Genomic DNA, 19,849 nt, shown 5'->3' with positions numbered 1-19,849 from the left:
TTTGTAGAAAGCTTTGATTTCCCCCTCCCCCATGTGAACTCTAGGTTCTCCCTCTCCCGACACTCTGGAGCAGATACTGCAAGGGTATGAGACCCACACAGGGTGAGGAGAAGGGAGAAAATCCATTATACAAGCAGAAATGCTTGCTCTCATGAGATGAAGCAGTCTGACACAACTCAAAGAGTTGGGGCAGGAGTTTTCTGGAGTTGGGAGCTTTGAATCTCCACAGAGCAACTAGTCAAATGACATGGCCCATTTGCATATAGGCAGACAAAATAAATTTCCCACAAATCCTGAGCTATGTATAACTTAGATTTATTGTTTGTACTGTTGCATTCAGGAAATAAATGGCAATGCTGTGGCATTCAAAATGAAAGGGCAGACTTATATTCTTGGGTTGGCTATATATTGTTGGGCTGCCGGATGTGGGGAGGAAATAATGAATTAACATAGGATATCTCCAAAGAGGGGGTATCTTCATATCCACTCTAGGTTGCAGATAATCATGCCACTACATTTGGCAAACCAAAGGAAGAAAGCTTTGGCTCCCATATCTTGTTTGGTTGGCAGACTTGGGATAGGGAGTTGATACTAACATAGGATGGTTCCTATATTCAATCCATATGTTGCAATATATATGTACTGCCTAATGAGGGAATAAAGGGAGAAACTGTAATCTAAACTGCAATCCATTTAAACTAATCAGTTGTGGCTGGCTTAAATCCCTTTGCGTAGATACAAATTTAGATGGACCAGGACCATAGAATTGTAGGTGCTTCACTGAGTTCTTCTTCTTAACTGGTCCTTCGTGTTCAGCTCTGGCTTCATCACAATAATATAACATTTTGGGGAAAAGATGCAAGCCAGTAATCCAGCACTGGAGGCCAAGATAGAGAAGATCTCCACAGCCACCATATATTTTCCTTTTGTGCTTAAATAAGTTGGAACAAAGGACAGCCACACACTGCAAAATACCAGCATGCTGAAGGTGATAAACTTGGCTTCATTAAAGCTGTCGGGTAACTTCCTGGCTAGGAAGGCTACAGATAAGCTGACAATGGCCAGCAAGCCCATAAACCCCAAGACACAGTAGAACATGGTGACGGACCCTTCATTACATTGCAGAACAATTTCTTTACTCATTGAATGCATGTCTAAAGCTGGAAATGGGGGAGAAGTTGCCAGCCACACAGTACAAAGAGCGGCTTGAATCAAGGAACAGGAAAGAACAATGGAGGTGGCCTGTTGTTTCCCCAGCCATTTCCTCATGCTGGACCCTGGTTTGGTGACCATGAAAGCAAGGACCACAATGATTGTCTTTGTCAACACACAAGAAACTGCCACTGAGAAGATGATGCCAAAAGCTGTTTGTCGAAGGAGACATGTCACTTTCTTGGGTCGACCGATGAATAAAAGAGCACAAAGGAAAGCAAGCAAGAGGGAGGTGAGGAGAGTGTAGGAGAGGTTGCGGTTGTTGGCTATGACGATGGGAGTCTCCCGGTGCTTAATGAAGATCCAAAGCACCAAAGCTGTAAGGAAGGACATGGAAACAGAAAAGCAGGCCAAAGAGATCCCCAGTGGTTCCCCATAAGACAAGAAATGGATGACCTTTGGCACGCATGAATCCTTTTCCACATTTGGGTAATGATCCGGTGGGCATTGAAGGCATTCATCCATGTCTGAAAAAGAAATTCCGTAGGAGCACCACTACATGCATAATACTAAAATGATCAAAATAAAAACAACAAACCTTAAATAAGGGTTGCCAGCTTCAAATCTGAAAACCAATTTGCCACACTTCTCATGTAATTATATTATTAGAAAAATGCCGTATTCAATTCCCACCCACCCCCAGATGTTAGGACCTAACACGACATCTGAAGCTCTATATTATCACTTACTGTCAGGATTCTAGCAGATTTTACTTGTTCACGTTTTTAAACATCCCAACATTATTTGAACTTCCCATTCTAATATGTCGATTGGAGCAAGGTTGTATTTCAGTTTTATCGCATCTCCGAATTGTGAAAAATGATTCTTGGGTCTTGTTTTTAAGAGAGAGGGGCTGTTGCACCTAGCTTTCCCCTTAAGTTCTTTCATATTTCTGAAGGTTTCTGCTTTTTTCATCATCATCATCAATCTTTATTACGGTCCAGAGACCCAACAAATCGTTAGCTGTTTTTTCACTTTATGATACCTCCTTTGTCTGATTAATTACCAGCTGTCAATGGCTTGGACTGATATCATTGAATATATCAGGCTGTATCCCCGTATCAGGAACCACAACCTTCACTGAATTCTGAACAATTTTCCTGAATTTTCTGAACAACTGAACACCACAAGGGAAATGCGTGTCTGAATATCTTAGTGTCAGTACATTATAAAGGCTCTATACATGATGTCTCTTACCTGTCTGGTTGGAAATCTTCCCTTCTGGACATAAGACGCAATCATAGCAGCAAAATGGTTTCCCTTCCTTCTTTGTTTTTTGATAACCCAAAGGACAATTGGCATTACAAAGAGAAAGAGGCTGTGCCTGTCCACAAATGAAAGAGGATCAATGGCCTCGGTCCAGTATACCTGAAGGAGCGTCTCCACCCCCATCATTCTGCCCGGACGCTGAGGTCCAGCGCCGAGGGCCTTCTGGCGATTCCCTCATTGCGAGAAGCAAAGCTACAGGGAACCAGGCAGAGGGCCTTCTCGGTAGTGGCGCCCGCCCTGTGGAACGCCCTTCCAGCAGATGTCAAAGAGATAAACAACTACCTGACATTCAGAAGACATCTTAAGGCAGCCCTGTTCAGGGAAGTTTTTAACGTGTGATATTTTACTGTATTTTTGGTTTTTATGGAAGCCGCCCAGAGTGGCTGGGGAGGCCCAGCCAGATGGGCGGGGTATAAATAATAAATTATTATTATTATTATTATTATTTCTTTTTTTGCAATATTGTGTGTCCACAATGTATACTTGCTGAACGATCTCCTTGAACAGTTGCATTACCAGCACCAAACCTGGGCAGTGTATATGCAGGTCCTGGGTTACCCAGACAAAAATACATCCTTCTTGACCTCACTGATGTGGTCCAAAGGAAAGCAGATCAATATGTCACAGATTTGGGTAGGGAAAGGAAACCAGCAAGCCCCCTTGTGATAAAAGGAATCCTTAGGCTGCCTTCCCCTACACGAATATGACCCTCCATAAATTTATCAAGTTTTACTTTTTTTTCAGGTGTTAAATTTGGTGGTTGTAGTGCAAGAGTGGATTTAATGAGTGTCACTTAATTGGCAAAACATGGAAGATCTCTACAGCCATGCCCTCACTCCTACACTAAGCACATGGATATACAAAGCACAGAGCTAGATCAGTATCTGAATTGCGAATCGTTGTAGAAGTGATGGATACGCTACAACCTATGAATTTATCTCACCTGGTTAAACCTGCTGGGCCACACAATGGCTTCTTCACAAATGCTGAACACTTCTTCTTGGGGAGCCATGGGGTTGATCTTTCCAACTTTCACCCTCCGAAAGGACTGGTTTGGAAATGTAACCCAGTTTATAATATCAAATCCAGACTCTAACTCTCCATTTTGGTTGAAGGAAACTTTACCCCCAGCACTATTATTAAATGAGATGCTTTTAACAAAGTGGTTGAGCTGTTTGGGGGGGAAAGAATAGATAGAATCAGAGAGAAATTAAAAGAAAGCAAATTCATAAGAATATACAAAAGGCTGGTGATCATTCACAATTGATTCCTGAACTGTTTAAAGCTTTATACCAAGGAAGAATGGATACAGAGAAAGGAAGAGCCCGATAGGCCTCCTTGAGTTTATTGCATGAACGTTGAGAGATACATAGAACAATAAACAGATACAGTAATAAACTACAATAATAAAAGGTAAGAGTGGTACTAATGAAGGAAGTGACTGATCAGCAGTGGAGCAGGTCAGAATGGTATAGCCACCACTACATTTATAACCATGAAGTGGTGAGTGGTAGAAGCAGAAAGAAATCCCGCTCCACACTTATTGTTATCAGCTTTTGGAATTTCCAGAGTATCTAGATTCTCTGTTTATTCCTTTGCATCTGGTGAGCAGTGGAGATTAGACATGGAAGAAATTGGATATCTATGGCTATTAGCCACAATGACTATATACTTGCTCCAGAAAAAGGGGCATCGTCGCTCTGAACACCAGACTGTTGGGAGTGGACTATTGCCATAATGTCATGATTGAACACTTCCCACAGGTATCAAGTTGGCTGCCTTAGGAAACCTTTCGACTGATCCATCACCTTTTCTACTCTGCTTTTAGCATTCTTGGGACACTACCGTCCACAACTGCTCATTCTGAGATGTTTTTCCTTCATCCACTGTCATTCTGCCTTTGAGACTAGATGGTTGCATGGCATGCAGAGCATGTGTAACCACACAGACTTCTATGTAGACATTGTAGTTGTAGGGTGCGTGACCGACAGGTATTGGCTATGTTTGCTGAGAATATGGGTGCTGCAGTTCAGAAACATCAGGAGGGCTGGAGGTTCCCCATTCCTGCCTTAGGACTAGAGACAGAAGTATTTCCATGACACTTCTTTTGCAAAATGGCCTACAAAAATGTGTCTGGAATCAAAGCTGGTTAAACCTGCTGGGCCATACAATGGCATCCTCATGAATGATGAACTCTTTGCTCAAGGGTTCTCGTGGGTCTTTTCCTCCAACTCTCACTCTAAGAATGGACCGGTTTGGGAATGTCACCCAGTTTATGATATCAAATGCAGCCTCTAGTTCTCCATGTTGGTTTAATTAAACTTTCCCCAAAGCACTATTATTAAGGAAGTTATTTCTCACCACGCAGCTGAGCTACATTTGGCAGGAGGAATGATGGGATAACAGGTTGATGATGAACTTTCCTTCTTGAGGGAAATGAGCAATGGGCCCTTCAAAAGATTCATAAAGACCAGTAATGGATGTAATAGAAGTCACTGAGCACTTCATCACCATCATCTTCTTTTGATGAAGGAGGATGCTGGACTAGATGGGCCAATGTCCTGATCCAGCAATATCTTATTATGGTAAGTGAATGCGGTAAAACTACCTCCTGTAATCTCTCTTTATCGGCATACATATAGGCATTTGATTTCAGTAAGGTTTTTTTTTAATATGCTCTTTAATATGATCTCTTTTCATGAAGAGCAATGAGAGAGAGAGAGAGAGAGAAATCCTTCTGAAGAAGCTGCCATTTGGCATTAAATGGAAACTCCTGGCGTAATCTCCTCTTAGTAAGATAAAAGGGCTAACCCCATTCAGTATGAGTCAGTCACAGTCCTGAGTGAGGTCCCTGGAACAGATTCACAAAACAGTGAGCTGTGTTTTCAATGTCACATGTAATTTGGTCTTTAAATGCTAACCACCCTTGGTAGAAACAAAAACCTTTCAAACACTCTGGATACTTTCTTTTTATTGTTATTTCCAGGGCTATGGTGAGCATTCCTGCATTATTGTGCTCATGATATTACCTTCCACATCTGTTGATTCCAAAGCTTCAGCCGCCCTTCATCCACTCTGTGCTTCAATTTAGATGAGTGCATGGCATGCACAGCGTGTGCCACAGCATAGACTGCATTGTAGATGCTATAGCTGTGGCCAGTCATGCTTGTTGGAAAAACAGAGCCAGGAAGAGTCTCCAGCTTCTCTTCCCCAGTGCAAATATCGCCATCCTGCGTATTTCTTTCAGAGTCAGGGAAATGACACTGAAATGCCTTTTCCCAGTATATCCTCATAAAGCCATCTTCTTTTTCTGAGATGGGATTTCTCATCTGAACAAATTCCTGGAATCCCAAGATCTCCTTTGAGGGAATTGTGAAAGATAGAGCACCATGGAGGAAGTCTATGTCCTGATCTCTCTGAAAGGGAAGTGATGTGAAATCCATCTGAACTGTCATGACACAAACTTTACCTTTAGCCTTTATTGGTATATCCTCATATTCTGACACAGCAGGAAGCATTCTCAAAAGTGTCATGGAATCAATTTCCCCATGAATGATCAACACGTTAGCAGTACTTCTCATGGCAACATTAAATGTCTTGAACCCATGTGCAACCAAGTCTGCAATACCATTAGTATATGAAATTGATGGAAATCTTCCTATGAAATCAAAGCAGATTCCTCTCCGAATAAATTTTGGAATCACGCTCTGTAGAAACCTCTCTCCATTCTCATTATCTGCAATCACCACACCAGTCCACAACCATCTGAAGTGTAGCAGTAACTTGAGAATACCTTCATATTGATGGTCTATATTTGGGAACATTTGGTTAAGGAAAGCAACTTCAGTTCTAATATTTCTTATTGGAGCAGGACCATAGATGAGCTAAATCAAAGACAGGAAATGAGATGAGAAATTTTGTTTAGGTGTACAGTGGTTTTCTATGTTAACTTGTATTGACTGCAGTGAAAATACAATCTAGATTTCAGTGCTGCTGACATGGGATCTTGTCCTGGTTTTCCTCAAACTGGTGCTGGTGAAAGTTGGATTTCAATAACATCTGCAGGACCCCTTACTGTAGTCCCTCAGGCACTTTATTTCAATAATTTGTATTAAGATATCTAGCTCCTCACTATTTATTTCCAAGTCAGTTAATAACATTCTATATTAAGCAACAAGGAGAAAAAGCAAAAGAAAAAAACTTACAAAGGATCAAAACAGTAATAGTTGTGACGTGGCAACTGATCACCGGTGCTTGCAAAGCACCATCATTTTGGCTGAAAATAAGATCTAATTGTCTGGGTAGTTTTCTATCAGGAGAGGTGCTCTGAGAGAATGTTACCTGTGGAATCTTGTAGTTGCTCAGTATACTTGTCATATGAAGACAAACCTCAGAGTTCGGATCTCCAATGACTGCTGCTAGTTCATTCTGGCAGTCACACTTGTAGTTGGGGATGAATCTGCTGTACGAAGAGAGGAGTTCCAAGGAGGCACGATAGGTCCAGCTTGCACTAAAATGGCTGTTATAGATGTGGAAGCCCAGAGTGAGGTTGGGTAAGATTTGGAGGTTTGCATTGATCTCTTTTACAGCAAATACTAATGCCAGGATATGTTGGTAGAGCTGTGTCATAACCCTGAAATGAGAGTTACATGCTGTAACAGAGTGCATTTCCTTCTGGATAGGAAAATTTCTACAACCCAGCTGCACCAATACTATCTTACTGATCAATCTGAATTCAGGTAAATCAGGAGGAATATTAACATGCACAGGTTCCAGCTCTAAACTATGGTCTTTAAATCTACTTCTTTTTCAAATTATTTTTTTCAAAAGCTATTTTTCAAAAGTTATTTTTAAATTAAATTTCTATACAGGTGTTCATCCAAGGGTCATAGGGCACTTTAAAACATAAAAACACAAAAATACATAAGGCTCCTAAAGAAATGTAACAAAGGCACCAGGTGAGCCTCACTTAACAGAGTATTCTACAAAGAGGGGCCACTGCAGAAAAAGGCCCCAAACCTCTTGTAAAGGGGGCATACAAAGAAATTCCTCAGATGATGATCGCATGGTCTCGCTTAGTTCATGTGGGGCATGACAGTTTTTTAGATATTGCAGTCCAAAGACATTTAAGGCTCACTTGAGTGATTTGTACCCCACCAATCTGAGTACCAGGTACAAATAATAATGTGGCTTAGCCCAAGACCTGTGTCTCCTAAAGTCTGCACATACTGGCAGATACTGGGCTTGAAATGCTCCTAAAGCTGCTGATATTATATTAATGGCTGCCGCAACTAAAAAGATAACAGATGATGCTTAATATGGGCATGATGCAACTAATTGCCAAAGACAGAGAAAGCTGTCATTCTTCTCTCATTCACTGGATCTACCACTGATCTATGGGCCTGGCACTCCTAGGGAAAATTAATATAACAAATATATGGTACCAGAGGTTTTTACAAAACAAATCTTACACAATGTCAGCAAAGAGGTCAGTAGAAGGACATTTATCGAAGTCTATTGAGTTGAATAATATGGAGATCTGAGACATAATACCAGCAACGATGAGGTCTCCTGGTTGGTAATACTTGTGAAGAAAAGGAAGGGGACTGCAGAAGCTGCACTTAGTGTTAGGAATCTTGCACATCACCTGAAGCAGAAGCACCAATGGCAATAGTACAAATCCAACTATCTTGCAGGAAATAATTCCTCTTCTATCTAAATTCTCCTCTCCCCACATTATCTTTCAGTAAGTCCTTTGCTGTGTTGGGCATCTTAACTTAACTCCATACTACACTGATTTGTGAGTCAGATTGTGCAGTGTAAAGCATCTGTTATCAGCCTGACCAAGCTCTGACTATCTCTTGTTACACTTTAGAATTGTACCAGCGATATTCACAACACCCTCCTATCTTCATTGATAATAATGCAACTCATATTTATAAATCCCTTGATATGAGGAAACAAAGCTTCCATGCTTAATTTCATAATTACAGGGAGGATAATAATATCATTGAGATTTACAGGCACTTAGATGTGACAGCTGCATTCATCCAGCTCATGTGGTCATCTAATGGTGTTATGGGAATTAATGGTCCCAGATAGTGCAATGTGTAGCAGGAAAGTAGGTGGATGTAACTATAGTAGTTGGGAACAGATGATATTTATATTCTTGACTTTGTATAAGCAGGGACCTTTGAGCAAATACCATGTTAGATGCATTACACTTGAAAGTGAAGTTACTCAGCTTGCTCTGTGCAGGTCTCACTGGTATTCACAAACTGACAGATTAATATGATGATGTCAGAAATCCCCTTGAAAAAATGATGTTTGTTGAGGGTGTTAAATGTCATTGAAAACCCGGCCTAAGTTTGTGTTCTCTGCATTCCTGAATTCTGTTCATTTGTTTTGTTGTGTTTTTTATAAATTTATTTATTTTCAATTTTTCAAATCGAAAAACAATCCTCAAGCAAACCCCCCCCCCCCAAAAAAGAAGAAGTATTCCATAAATCCCCATGGACTTTTCTCCTCCCTGTTGTGGATCCTTTATTAACTTTTTTATCCTGCATCTTCTCTATTGGACTTCTGTTCATTTGTAATGAGATACCCAGAGAGCAAGGAGTTATTCATCATCCCAGCTGACCCTGCCCCTCTTCCCATGCCAGATGTTGCCCATCTTATAATGTCTTCCAGAGACTATTCATTCCCTGCCCAGTACTGTATTGCAGAAACTTCAAGGTAACTTAAGATGAGTTTGGCTTCAACAGACTTTAAGGCCCTAGAAATTGTAGACTGGTTAGTTTAAAATCTGTCCTGGGAAGACTGAAATACAGGTCAATCATTCATTAGTGTTTTGTATTTATACACTCCACTTCCACTAAAAGCATCCTACTCCAAATAGCTAACAACAAGAATACATGAACACATCTCAAAATCAACAGCGTCAAGAACAATTTCATAATAAAAGAACAACAAAGTAGCAAATATAACAATATAAAAAACCCAATATTTTAGTATAGTAAATATAGCAAGATGACATTAATAGCTTTGCACCTCTTAGAAACGGCAGAAATGACCACAAATTTAACCAAAACACCCTCCTGAGTATATGGTGGCTGTAATAAATGATGTAGATACAGGATCATACAAGCAGGACCATTAAACCCAAGCTATGCCCACAACCAGGCTGTTCGGGGGAAGAACACAAGATGAAATGATTTGCTAGATGAAATGCACTCACCAGCAGAGCTAAACAGGTTGCTAAGTGCAGACCTTTCTGGCCTTCATGCAATGAGAACAGGGCTTGGGAGTCCCAGACCTGGAAGCTGAATATGATGCTGATATTTGTAATTTTACCCAGGTAAAACCCTTTATAGCCAGCTCCACACCAAGAGATCTTTCCCCTGACTGGAATGTGTCCTTGAACTCTGGTAATGCCCCTTACTAGACTTGTGAGTGTGTGCAGGTACTAGTGGTACTAGTGTACTATACAAATGCAAAACTTACATTTGTTGCTGCTCACTTTTCTGCCTCTGGTCCCATGTGTGACAGGCAGGTGGAAGGCTGCTCTGGAACTTTTTTCTCATTTCCTTTTGTAAAAGGTTCGATCTCCCGCTCCCCCATTTGAACTCTAAATCTGTCCTAGGTTCTCCCTCCCTCGACACTCTGGAGCAGATATTGGGAGGGTATAACGCCCACCCAGGCTGAGGAGAAGGGAGAAAATCCATTGTACAAGCCGAAAAGCTTGGACTCATGGGATGAAGCAGTTGAGTACAACGCAAAGAGTTGGGGCAGGAGTTTTCTGGAGTTAGGAGCTTTGAATCTCCACAGAGCAACTAGTCAAACGATATGGCCCATTTGCATGTAGGCAGACAAAATAAATTTCCCACAAATTCTGGGCTTTGTATAACTTGGATTTATTGTTTGTACTGTTGCATTCAGGAAATAAATAGCAATACTGTGGCATTTAAAATGGAAGGGCAGAGCTTATATTCTTGGGTTGGCTATACGTTGCTTGACTGCCGGATATGGGGGGGGATATTTAATTAACATAGGATAGCTCCAAAGAGGGGGTATCTTCATATCCACTCAAGGTGGCACATAATTATGCCACTACGTTTGGCAAACCTAAGGAAGAAAGCTTTGGCTCCCATATCTTGTTTGGTTGGCAGACTTGGGATAGGGTATTGATATTAACTTAGGATTGTTCCTATATTCAATCCATATCTTACAATATATATGTACTGCCTAATGATGGAATAAAGGGAGAAAATATAATCTAAACTGCAATCCAATTGAACTAATCAGTTGTGGATGACTTAAATCCCTTTGCGTAGATTCAAATTTAGATGGAGCAGGGCCATAGAATTGTATTTGCTTCACTGATTTCGTCTTCTTAACTGGTCCTTGTTGTTCAGCTCTGGCTTCATCACAATAATATAACATTTTGGGGCAAATATACAGCCTAGTAAACCAGCACTGGAGGCCAACATGGAGAAAATCTCCACAGCCACCATATATTTTCCTTTTGTGCTTAAATAAGTTGGAACAAAGGACAGCCACACACTGCAAAATACCAGCATGCTGAAGGTGATAAACTTGGCTTCATTAAAGCTGTCAGGTAACTTCCTGGCTAGGAAGGCTACAGAGAAGCTGACAATGGCCAGCAAGCCCATAAACCCCAAGACACAGTAGAACATGGTGACGGACCCTTCATTACATCCCAGAATAATTTCTTTACTCATTGAATGCATGTCTAAAGCTGGGAATGGGGGAGAAGTTGCCAGCCACACAGTACAAAGAGCAGCTTGAATCAAGGAACAGGAAAGAAGAATGGAGGTGGCCTGTTGTTTCCCCACCCATTTCCTCATGCTGGACCCTGGTTTGGTGACCATGAAAGCAAGGACCACAATGATTGTCTTTGTCAACACACAAGAAACTGCCACTGAAAAGATGACGCCAAAAGCTGTTTGTCGAAGGAGACATGTCACTTTCTTGGGTCGACCGATGAATAGAAGAGCACAAAGGAAAGCAAGCAAGAGGGAGGTGAGGAGAGTGTAGGAGAGGTTGCGGTTGTTGGCTTTGACTATGGGAGTGTCCCGGTGGTTAATGAAAATCCAAAGCACCAAAGCTGTAAGGAAGGACAAGGAAAGAGCAAAGCAGGCCAAAGAGATCCCCAGGGGTTCCCCATAAGACAAGAAATGGATGTCCTTTGCCACGCATGAGCCCTTTCCCACGTTTGGGTAATGATCTGGTGGGCATTGAAGGCATTCATCCATGTCTGAAAAAGAGAAGCCATAGGAGCACCAGTACATGCATAATACTAAAATGACCAAAATGAAAATAACAAAACTTAAAGAAGGGCTGCCTGCTTGAAATCTGAAAAACAATTTGCCACACTTCTCATGTAATTATATTATTAGCAACATGCCGTATTCAATTCCCACCCACTCCCAGTTGTTAGGACCTAACTCGACTTCTGAAGCTCAAAGTTATCACTTACGGTCAGGATTCTAGCAGATATTACTTGTTCACATTTTTAAACGTCCCAACATGATTTGAACTTCCCATTCTAATATTGACTGGAGCAAGGTTGTATTTCCGTTTTAGCGCATCTCCGAATTGTGAAAAATGGTTCTTGGGTCTTGTTTTTTAAGAGAGAGAGGCTGTTGCACTGTTAGCTTGCCCCTGAAGTTCTTTCATATTTCTGAAGGTTTCTGTTTTTCCCGTTTATGATACCTCCTTCGTTTGATTAATTAAAAGCTGTCAATGGCTTGGACTGATATCATTGAATATAACAGGCTGTATCCCCATATCAGGAACCACAACCTTCACCGAATTCTGAACAACTTTCCTGAATTTTCTGAACAACTGAACACCACAGGGGGATTGCGTGTCTGAATATCTTAGTGTATTTGAAAGGCTCTATACATGATGTCTCTTACCTGTCTGGTTGGAAATTTTCCCTTCTGGACATAATACGCAATCATAGCAGCAAAATGGTTTCCCTTCCTTCTTTGTTTTTTGATAACCCAAAGGACAATTGGCATTACAAAGAGAAAGAGGCTGGGCCTGTCCACAAATGAAATAGGATTATGGTTTGTTTGTTTGTTTTTTTGTTTTTTGCAATATTGTGTAGCCACAATGTATACTTGCTGAACGATCTCCTTGAACTGTTACATTACCAGCACGAAACCTGGGCAGTGTATATGGAGGTCCTGAGTTGCCCAGACAAAAAGACATCCTTCTTAACCTCACTGATGTGGTTCAAAGGAAAGCAAATCAATATGTCACAGATTTGGGTAGGGAAAGGAAACCAGCAAGCCCCCTTGTGATAAAAGGAATCCTTAGGCTGCCTTCCCCTACATGAATATGGCCCTCTGTAAATTTATCAAGTTGGGTTTTTTTCAGGTGGTAAATTTGGTGGTTTTAGTGCAATAGTGGATTTAATGAATGTCACTTAATTGGCAAAACATGGAAGATCTCTACACCCATGCCCTCACTTCTACACTAAGCAGATGGATGAGCATACCACAGAGCTAGGTCAGTATCTGAACTGTGAATCATTGTAGAAGTGATGGATAGGCTACAAAATATGAATTTATCTCACCTGGTTAAACCTGCTGGGCCACACAATGGCTTCTTCACAAATGCTGAATGCTTCTTCTTGGGGAGCCATGGGGTCGATCTTTCCAACTTTCACCCTCCGAAAGGACTGGTTTGGAAATGTAACCCAGTTTATAATATCAAATCCAGACTCTAACTCTCCATTTTGGTTGAAGGAAACTTTTCCCCCACCACTATTATTAAATGAGATGCTTTTAACAAAGTGGTTGAGCTGTTTGGGGGGAAAGAATAGATAGAATCAGAGAGAAATTAAAAGAAAGCAAATTCATAAGAATATACAAAAGGCTGGTGATCATTCACAATTGATTACTGAACTGTTTAAAGCTTTATACCAAGGAAGAATGGATACGGAGAGAGGAAGAGCCCGATAGGCTCTGAACACCAGACTGTTGGGAGTGGACTATTCCCATAATGTCATGATTGAACACTTCCAACAGGTATCAAGATGGCTGCCTTGGGAAACCTTTCAACTGATCCATCACCTTTTCTACTCTGCTTTTAGGACCCTCGGGACATTACTGTCCACAACTGCTCATTCTGTAATGTTATTCCTTCATCCACTGTCATGTGCAAAGCATGTGCAACCACATAGACTTCTATGTAGACATTGTAGTTGTAGTGTGTGTGACCTACAGGTATTGGCTATGTTTGCTGGGAATATGGGTGTTGCAGTTCAGAAACATCTGGAAGGCTGAAGGTTCCCCATCCCTGCCTTAGGACTAGAGACAGAAGTATTTCCCTGACACTTCTTTTACAAAATGGCCTGCAAAATTGTGCCTGGAGTCAAAGCTGGTTAAACCTGCTGGACCATACAATGGCATCCTCATGAATGGTGAACTCTTTGCTCAGGGGTTCTCGTGGGTCTATTCCTCCAACTCTCACTCTAAGAATGGACCGGTTTGGGAATGTCACCCAGTTTATGATATCAAATGCAGCCTCTAGTTCTCCATGTTGGTTTAATTAAACTTTTCCCAAAGCACTATTATTAAGGAAGTTATTTCTCACCACGCAGCTGAGCTACATTTGGCAGGGGGAATGATGGGATAACAGGTTGATGATGAACTTTCCTTCTTGAGGGAAATGAGCAATGGGCCCTTCAAAAGATTCATAAGGACCAGTAATGGATGTAATAGAAGTCATTGAGCACTTCATCACCATCATCTTCTTTTGATGAAAGAGGATGCTGGACTAGATGGGCCAATGTCCTGGTCCAGCAATATCTTATTATGGTAAGTGAATGTGGTAAAACTACCTCCTGTAATCTTTCTTTCTCAGCATACATATAGGCATTTGATTTCAGTAAGGTTTTTTTTAATATGCTCTTTTAATATGATCTCTTTTCATGAAGAACAATGAGAGAGAGAGAGAAATCCTTCTGAAGAAGCTGCCATTTGGCCTTAAATGGAAACTCCTGGCGTAATCTCCTATTAGTAAGATAAAAGGGCTAACCCCATTCAGTATGAGTCAGTCACAGTCCTGAGTGAGGTCCCTGGAACAGATTCACATAACAGTGAGCTATGTTTTCAATGTCACATGTAATTTGGTCTTTAGATGCTAACCACCCTTGGTAGTGTGGTTGCTGACCTTGAGCCAGACATCCTGGAGAGTGAAGTCAAATGGGCCTTAGAAAGCACTGCTAATAACAAGACCAGTGGAAGTGATGATATTCCAGCTGAACTATTTAAAATTTTAAACGATGATGCTGTTAAGGTGCTACACTCAAGATGCCAGCAAATTTGGAAAACTCAGCAATGGCCAGAGGATTGGAGAAGATCAGTCTACATCCCAATCCCAAAGAAGGGCAGTGCCAAAGAATGCTCCAACTACCGCACAATTGCACTCATTTCACACGCTAACAAGGTTATGCTTAAAATTCTACAAGGCAGGCTTAAGCAGTACGTGGACCGAGAACTCCCAGAAGTGCAAGCTGGATTTCGAAGGGGCAAAGGAACCAGAGACCAAATTGCAAACGTGTGCTGGATTATGGAGAAAGGTAGAGAGTTCCAGAAAGACATCTACTTCTGCTTCATTGACTACGCAAAAGCCTTTGACTGTATCGACCACAGCAAACTATGGCGGGTTCTTAGAGAAATGGGAGTGCCTGATCACCTCATCTGTCTCCTGGGAAATCTCTATGTGGGACAAGAAGCTACAGTTAGAACTGGACATGGAACAACTGATTGGGTTCAAAATTGGGAAAGGAGTACGGCAAGGCTGTATATTGTCTCCTTGCTTATTTAACTTATATGCAGACTTCATCATGATAAAGGCTGGGCTGGATGAATCCCAAGCCGGAATTAAGATCGCCGGAAGAAATATCAACAACCTCAGATATGCAGATGACACAACCTTGATGGCAGAAAGTGAGGAGGAATTAAAGAACCTTTTAATGAGGGTGAAAGAGGAGAGCGCAAAATATGGTCTGAAGCTCAACATAAAAAAAACGAAGATCATGTCCACTGGGCCCATCACCTCCTGGCAAATAGAAGGGGAAGAAATGGAGGCAGTGAGAGATTTTACTTTCTTGGGCTCCATGATCACTGCAGATGGTGACAGCAGTCACAAAATTAAAAGACACCTGCTCCTTGGGAGAAAGGCGATGGCAAACCTAGACAGCATCTTAAAAAGCAGAGACATAACCTTGCCAACAAAGGTCTGTATAGTTAAAGCCATGATTTTCCCAGTAGTGATGTATGGAAATGAGAGCTGGACCATAAAGAAGGCTGATCGCTGAAGAATTGATGCTTTTGAATTATGGTGCTGGAGGAGACTCTTGAGAGTCCCATGGACTGCAAGAAGATCAAACGTATCCATTCTTAAGGAAATCAGCCCTGAGTGCTCACTAGAAGGACAGATTGTGAAGGTGAGCCTCCAATATTTGGCCAACTCATGGGAAGAGAAGACTCCCTGGAAAAGACACTGATGTTGGGAAAGATTGAGGGCACAAGGAGAAGGGGACGACAGAGGACGAGATGGTTGGACAGTGTTGTTGAAGCTACAAACATGAGTCTGACCAAACTGCGGGAGGCAGTGGAAGACAGGAGTGCCTGGTGTGCTCTGGTCACGAAGAGTCGGACACCACTAAACGACTAAACAACAACAACCTTTGGTAGAAACAGAAACCTTTCAAACATTCTGGATTCTTTCTTTTTATTGTTATTTCCAGGGCTATGGTGAGCATTCCTGCATTATTGTGCTCATGATATTACCTTCCACATCTTTTGATTCCAAAGCTTCAGCCGCCCTTCATCCACCCTGCGCTTCAATTTAGATGAATGCATGGCATGAACAGCGTGTGCCACAGCATAGACTGCATTGTAGATGCTATAGCTGTGGCCAGTCATGCTTGTTGGAAAAATAGAGCCAGGAAGAATCTCCAGCTTCTCCTCCCCAGTGCAAATATCTCCATCCTGCATATTCCCCTCAGAGTCAGGGAAATGACACTGAAATGCCTTTTCCCAGTATATCCTCATAAAGCCGTCTTCTTTTTCCAAGATGGGATTTCTCATCTGAACAAATTCCTGGAATCCCAAGACCTCCTCTGAGTGAATTGTGAAGGATAGAGTACCATGGAGGAAGTCTATGTCCTGATCTCTCTGAAAGGGAAGTGATGTGAAATCCATCTGTACTGTCATGACCCAAACTTTACCTTTAGCCTTTATTGGTATATCTTCATATTCTGACACAGTAGGAAGCATTCTCAAAAGTATCATGGAATCAATTTCCCCATGAATGATCAACACATTAACAGTACTTCTCATGGCAACATTAAATGTCTTGAGCCCATCTGCAACCAAGTCCATAAGACCAGTAGAATAAGACATTGTTGGAAATGTTCCTATGAAATCAAAGCAGATTCCTCTCAGAATAAATTTTGGAACCACGCTCTGTAGAAACCTCTCTCCATTCTCATCATTCACAATCACCACACCAGTCCACAGCCATCCGAAGTGTAGCAGTAACTTGAGAATCCCTTCATATTCATGGTCTATATTTGGGAACATTTGGTTAAGGAAAGCAACTTCAGTTTTAATATTTCTCATTGGAGCAGGACCATAGATGAGCTAAAAAAAAAGACAGGAAATGAGGAGATGAGAAATTTTGTTTAAGTTTGCAGTGGTTTTCTTTTTTTTTAACTTGTACTGACTGAGGTTAAAATACAATCTAGATTTCAGATTTTGTTTTGAGGAAGTGCTGCTGACATGGGAGCTTGTTGGTTTTTCCTGAAACATGAAAGAATTAAAAGGTGCAGATACAGCGAACAATCCTCTAAACATTGAAAAGCCATGTCTTACATTACACTGGTGAAACAGGGCTTCCACAATCTTCCATTGTAGGATGAGAGCTCCCATAATCTATGAGCACATTGCTCTTGCTGGCTGGGGCTGATGAAAGTTGGATTTCAATAACATCTGCAGAACACTTTCCTGTAGTCCCTCACCCAGCTTATTTTAATTATTTGTATTAAGATATCTATCCAGCTCCTCATCATTTTTTTCCAAGTCAGTTGATAACATTCTATATTAAGCAACAAGGAGAAAAAGCAAATGAAAAAGAACTGACAAAGGATCAACATAGTAACAGTTGCGAAGGGCCAACTGATCATCGGCACCTGCAAAGTGGTATGATTTTGACTGAAAAAGGCACATAATGGTCTGGATAGTTTTCTATCAGGAGAGGTACTCTGAGAGAATGTTACCTGTGGAATCTTGTAGTTGCTCAGTATATTTGCCATATGAAGACAATCCGCAGAGTTCGGACTTCCAATAACTGCTGCTAATTCATTCTGGGTGTCACATTTGTAGTTGGGGATGAATCTGCTGTACGAAGAGAGGAGTTCCAAGGAGGCACGATAGGTCCAGCTGGCACTAAAATGGCTGTTATAGATGTGGAAGCCCAGAGTGAGGTTGGGTAAGATTTGGAGGTTTGCATTGATCTCTTTTACAGCAAATACTAATGCCAGGATATGTTGGTAGAGCTGTGTCATAACCCTGAAATGAGACTTACATGCTGTAACAGAGTGTGTTTCCTTCTGGACAGGACAATTTCTACACCTCAGCTGCACCAATACTATCTTACTGATCAATCTGAATTCAGGTAAATCTGGAGGAATATTAACATGCGCAGGTTCCAACTCTAAACCATGGTGTTTATTTCTAGTTATTTTAAGAATAAATTTCCATGCAGGTGTTCATCCAAGGATCATAGGGCACTTTAAAACATAAAAACATAAAAATACATAAGGCTCCTAAAGAAATGTAACAAAGGCACCAGGTGAGCCTCCCTTAGAAGAGTATTCTACAAAGAGGGGCCACTGCAGAAAAAGGTCCTGAACCTCTTGTGAAGGGGGCATAGAAAGAAATTCCTCAGATGATGATCGCATGGTCTCGCTTAGTTCATGTGGGGCATGACAGTTTTTTAGGTATTGCGGTCCAAAGACATTTAAGGCTCACTTGAGTGATTTGTACCCGACCAATCTGAATTATGAGGTACAAATAAGAATGTGGCTTACCCCAAGATCTGTCTATTCCAAACTCTGCACATACTGGCAGATTCTGGGCTTGAAATGTTCCTTAAGCTGCTGATATTAGATTCATGGCTGCCGCAACTACAAATATAACAGATGATGATTAATATGGGGATGATGCACCTATTTGGCAAAGACAGAGAAAGCTGTCCTTTTTCTCTCATTCACTGAATCTACCACAGATCTATGGGCCTGGCACTCCTAGGGAAAATTAATATATCAAAAATATGGTACCAGAGGTTTTTACAAAACAAATCTTACACAATGTCATCAAAGAGGTCAGTAGAAGGACATTTATCAAAGTCTATTGAGTTGAATAATATGGAGATCTGAGACATAATACCAGCAACGATGAGGTCTCCTGGTTGGTAATACTTGTGAAGAAAAGGAAGGGGACTGCAGATGCTGCACTTAGTGCTAGGAATCTTGCACATCACCTGAAGCAGAAGCACTGATGGCAATAGTACAAATCCAACTATCCTGCATGAAATAATTCCTCTTCTACCAAAATTCTCCTCTCCCCACATTATCTTTCAGTAAGTCCTTTGCTGTGTTGGGCAGCCTAACTTAAGTCAACACTACATTGATTTGTGAGTCAGATTGTGCAGTGTAAAGCATCTGTTATCAGCCTGACCAATCTCTGACTATCTCTTGTTACACCTTGGAATTGTACTGGCAATATTCACAGCACCCTCCTATCTTCATTGATAATAATGCAACTCATATTTGTAATTCCTTGATATGAGAAAACAAAGCTTCCATGCTTAATTTCATAATTACAGGGAGGATAATAATATCATTGAGATTTACAGGCACTTAGATGTGACGGCTGCAATCATCCAGCTCATGTGATCATCCAATGGTGTTATGGGAATTAATGGTCCCAGATAGTGCAATTTGTAGCAGGAAACTAGGTGGATGTAATTATAGTAGTTAGGAGCAGATGATATTTATATTCTCAACTTTGTACAAGCAGGGACCTTTGAGCAAATACGATGCTAGATGCATTATACTTGAAAGTGAAGTTACGCAGCTTGCTCTGTGCAGGTCTCACTGGTATTCACAAACTGACAGGTGAATATGATGATGTCAGAAATCCCCTTGAAAAAAATGGTATGTGTGGAGGGAGTTAAATGTTGAAAACAAGCCCTAAGTTTGTAATGTCTACAGTCCTGACTTCTGTTCATTTGTTTTTCTTGTGGGTTTTTTAAAATAAAT

The 19,849-nt window shown here is 41.2% G+C and overlaps 2 protein-coding genes across 2 annotated transcripts; both read right to left on the bottom strand.

Annotated features, from left to right (window-relative positions):
* Positions 1 to 777: 777 nt before the first annotated feature.
* LOC128399003 (vomeronasal type-2 receptor 26-like) lies at positions 778 to 7,110 on the bottom strand. Its single transcript, XM_053360262.1, has 6 exons — positions 6,823 to 7,110; positions 5,511 to 6,365; positions 3,425 to 3,652; positions 2,410 to 2,536; positions 2,219 to 2,221; positions 778 to 1,679 (listed from the first exon to the last, which is right to left on the bottom strand). The coding sequence occupies exons 1-6, from the start codon at positions 7,108 to 7,110 to the stop codon at positions 778 to 780; spliced, it is 2,403 nt and encodes an 800-aa protein (XP_053216237.1).
* Positions 7,111 to 10,856: 3,746 nt separating this feature from the next.
* LOC128399002 (vomeronasal type-2 receptor 26-like) lies at positions 10,857 to 18,091 on the bottom strand. Its single transcript, XM_053360261.1, has 5 exons — positions 17,804 to 18,091; positions 16,314 to 17,168; positions 13,088 to 13,192; positions 12,423 to 12,549; positions 10,857 to 11,758 (listed from the first exon to the last, which is right to left on the bottom strand). Exons 1-5 carry the CDS (start codon positions 18,089 to 18,091, stop codon positions 10,857 to 10,859), a joined length of 2,277 nt encoding a protein of 758 aa, XP_053216236.1.
* Between the last annotated feature and the right edge of the window lie 1,758 nt (positions 18,092 to 19,849).

The sequence above is a fragment of the Podarcis raffonei genome, chromosome 13 (genome assembly GCF_027172205.1).
Source record: "Podarcis raffonei isolate rPodRaf1 chromosome 13, rPodRaf1.pri, whole genome shotgun sequence".
Lineage (NCBI taxonomy): Eukaryota > Metazoa > Chordata > Lepidosauria > Squamata > Lacertidae > Podarcis > Podarcis raffonei.
Note: the sequence above shows the minus strand (reverse complement) of the source record. Positions and strands in the feature narration are given on the sequence as shown.

Bases quoted from the DNA above. Each gene is read 5' to 3' on its own strand.
- LOC128399003 (XM_053360262.1), bottom strand. From the start codon at position 7,110: ATGACACAGCTCTACCAACATATCCTGGCATTAGTATTTGCTGTAAAA. The intron at 6,366-6,822 runs GTAACATTCTCT...TCTTTGATTTAG, and splicing joins GCAACTACAAGATTCCACAG to CTCATCTATGGTCCTGCTCC. The intron at 2,537-3,424 runs GTGAGATAAATT...ATTTGTGGACAG, and splicing joins GGCCCAGCAGGTTTAACCAG to GCACAGCCTCTTTCTCTTTG.
- LOC128399002 (XM_053360261.1), bottom strand. From the start codon at position 18,091: ATGACACAGCTCTACCAACATATCCTGGCATTAGTATTTGCTGTAAAA. The intron at 17,169-17,803 runs GTAACATTCTCT...CTTTTTTTTTAG, and splicing joins GCAACTACAAGATTCCACAG to CTCATCTATGGTCCTGCTCC. The intron at 11,759-12,422 runs GTAAGAGACATC...TCTCTTTTTCAG, and splicing joins GAAAATTTCCAACCAGACAG to ACATGGATGAATGCCTTCAA.